At 33.3% G+C, this 3,161-nt stretch overlaps 1 protein-coding gene across 7 annotated transcripts in view; it reads right to left on the bottom strand.

Annotated features, from left to right (window-relative positions):
• LOC111380284 (MADS-box protein SOC1-like) overlaps window positions 1-1,582 on the bottom strand; it is a 15,949-nt gene extending 14,367 nt beyond the window's left edge. The window contains exons 1-2 of one of the 7 annotated variants that reach the window (XM_023003798.1): window positions 1,345-1,582; window positions 826-1,017 (exon numbers count right to left, since the gene is read on the bottom strand). In XM_023003798.1, coding sequence (XP_022859566.1) covers window positions 826-1,017; window positions 1,345-1,523 — 371 coding nt within the window. In that variant the 5' untranslated portion in view covers window positions 1,524-1,582. Of the gene's footprint in view, window positions 1-825; window positions 1,018-1,118 lie in introns of all 7 variants that reach the window. The other 6 variants (XM_023003796.1, XM_023003804.1, XM_023003805.1 and 3 more) reach the window with 6 other exon arrangements.
• Between the last annotated feature and the right edge of the window lie 1,579 nt (window positions 1,583-3,161).

Raw genomic sequence — 3,161 nt, 5'->3', positions numbered from 1 at the left:
AAAAAAAAAAAAAAGGGCCAAAAATCACATGAAATGACTCGTATAAGTACACTAAAATAGTTGATTGTTCTCTGTAGTTTTCTTGGAAGTACACTGAGATTCTGAACATAGTAATAAGATTATATCCCATACTTTTGCCTTGTATTAAAAGTCAAACTAAAAGATAGAAGTAGATCTAGCGATCAAAGTGATATAGCAGTGTGTTATAAATATCAACGTAACCGGCTTCAAATTTTCAAATTTACTTCGAACAAAGGGTTAATTAATTAATAACATCATATAAGTTGCTATTATATAAGCAACTATTTTATGTTAATCTTATGATAAGAGGCAGAAACTAACTCTAAGTATGCTAAATACTAATCATTTCCTCCTATTAAACAAAACCCAAAAGAAACCAACAGTAGTACTTCCCTCAATTTTGGTTTAATTAATGGAATCTCAATCAAAATTGTAAAATTTTAATAGGGTTCTTAAGTCAGCAGCAAAATTGTTCATAAGTGGCATAAGGACTTGAATTTATTATCTTAACAAATAGGGAGAAAGCTGGTTCATTTCTGAAGATCTTTGTTCCATGGGAAATTTTTCCGTTTGGTCGTAACCCTAACAGCGAACAACAAAGAAAATTTCATCATGATCAGACAGAAGCCCTACGCGGCATTTTTAGGTGATAAAAACTGTAAGATCTGATTCAGATTAATACTAGTTTGGTCATTTCATAAAACCCACAAAAAATCTGAATCATTAATCCAAGCAGCATGAAAAATAGCATTTTCTTGATAAAAATATAAGTAAATTCAATTACCGAAAACACATAGATCTTACCTTGAACTGGAAAATTCATAGAGCTTGCCTCTGGGAGAAAAGATAATCAGTGCAACCTCAGCATCACAAAGAACTGAAAGCTCAAAAGCTTTTTTCAGCAGCCCATTTCTTCTCTTGGAAAAGGTGACCTGCCTGCTGGTGGCGTTTTCTATACGCCTCATCTGAGTTTTTCCTCTCACCATTCTCACACACCTTGTAAAATCAAGAGAACTATATCAAAAATGATGAACAAAATCAATATCCCTTATTAGATATGCGAGAGTGCACAATTTGTATGCAGTATTAGACTCAACTAAGGGTTGAGGTCTCGAATTCTTTTCTTTCTAGTCGTTCCTACCAGATATGTTGTAAAGGTTTTGATTGTGAGAAACAAAAGGGGAAAATTGTAGTTCCCAACCTGTGGAGCGAGTTCTTGAAAGATTTGCCAAATTGTGGATATGAAAACGAAAGAAGAAAAAGCAAGACTTTGCAGTGTGGTAAAAAGGGATGCTCTATAAATTTGGAAAAAACTCGGAGAACCTTTTGGTTGGAGATGAGAGGTGCATATGGCCTAAAAATAGCCTAATAGGAAGACCCAAATATGAATTGTGTGAGAGAGAAAGGGAGGAAAAAAAGGAAAAAAAATCAAGGAAATCCCAATAGAAGTTTAACACCAAATGGTGCAAATGTACAAGTGACTGATTGATTCTCAGTCTCATCAGTCTTTATTTTTGGGTTTTACCATCATCATGAGCCAAGGACTCACAGTCTCTCTTTCTCTCTCACACACACTTTTTTTTTCCTTATTCGTAGGTATAATTTCTTGCTTTCGCTTTCTTGGCTAACCCCACCAAGGAAAAGGAAAGAATACATTAATATTTTGGTTGAAAAGCTAATCCTTTTGCTAGTTTTGGTAAAACCCCACAAAACAAACAAAGATGAAAAATTAGAATGTGACATGAAAAGGAAAGATATATATAATAAAAAGAATCCACTGCAACAATAATGTTAGTGAGAGAAACATGCTTATGCCATAAAAATCTTGGTAAAATTTTGAGGTGTCCGTACAAGTTAGATAAATATCAACATCTTAGTACTCGTACTTACCCAAATTGTCCAATGAGAGATCGAAAACTCATAGGGATGTTATGATTTTTTACTTGATTTGTGATGGAACGGACTTGATTAAATGCGGGGCCCGGGGGCGGCTCCATTGTCGTTTGCCATTTCATTGTTGATACTCGTAGCAATGGGTTGCAACTTCTTTCAACTCTGGAATAAATCCAATCAAACACGACCTCTACAGACATGGTGCAATGGCAAAGCAAGAAGGTGTTGGAGTATTAAAGGTTTCAACCTCTACGACAACTAGAAAATAATATTTATGTTGAAAGACAACTGTCCTGTAGAAACAAAATTATTATCCACTATGTCGTCCCTCCAAAAGATCTGTCCGTGTTGAAGAATGACTAGTTAAAGTAACTTGTAGAAACTTGCGGAACTAATAAAATTTAAAAATAAAATTTATCGACTGATCGAGTCTTGTGACAGGACGATATCCTAAAGTAAAATTGTCTGCTGGTAATTGCTATGACTTCCACAAAAAAATCACTTCTACGAATGGTTTCAGAACTCTCTAGTGTAGTCCAAAAAAAGGTGTAAAACTCGAGTATAAAAATTATAGAATATGAAAATTATAATTTCATTTTTTAATGTGAATTTTCCAAAATCAGGTGAGTGTTTACCACGATCAAACAAACTACTTGAAACCTCTGTGGAAAATCACTTTCACGGATGGTTTCATAACTCTCAATTGTATTCCAGAAAAATATGTAAAACTCAAGTATAAAAATTATAGAATATGAAAATTATAATTTCGTTTTTTTATGTGATTTTTCCAAAATCAGATAAGTGTTTATATAGACAAAATATATATAACTGCCTCCATCATGATCCAAAAAGATTTGCAATTTTAATAGAATATGGATAATAGATTCTTGATAGTGGGTTATTGAAAAACGGTCATATTATACTAACTAATTTGACATATTAAATAATTTCGAAAATTATTAAAATAAATAAAAAATAATTATTGTAAAAAAGAAAGCCCAAGGCACCAAGACCCTAATCAAAGAATTTTTTATTATTGTGTGGGACGTGACTCGAACCCCCAACCTCTCACACAAATTTCATATTTTTCACCAGCTGGGCACTTCATCTAAATTAATTATTTTTTTCACACATTATATTTATTGTCTAAATATCTAACAGTCTGCACGTCGTTAAAGGAGGTCCACGAGGAGGAAAACTGCATCCCAAATGTTCAACTCAAGTGTGTATAAGCTGTAATCGCATCG

Source organism: Olea europaea, unplaced genomic scaffold (assembly GCF_002742605.1).
Source record: "Olea europaea var. sylvestris unplaced genomic scaffold, O_europaea_v1 scaffold2118, whole genome shotgun sequence".
Classification (NCBI taxonomy): domain Eukaryota; kingdom Viridiplantae; phylum Streptophyta; class Magnoliopsida; order Lamiales; family Oleaceae; genus Olea; species Olea europaea.
Note: the sequence above shows the minus strand (reverse complement) of the source record. Positions and strands in the feature narration are given on the sequence as shown.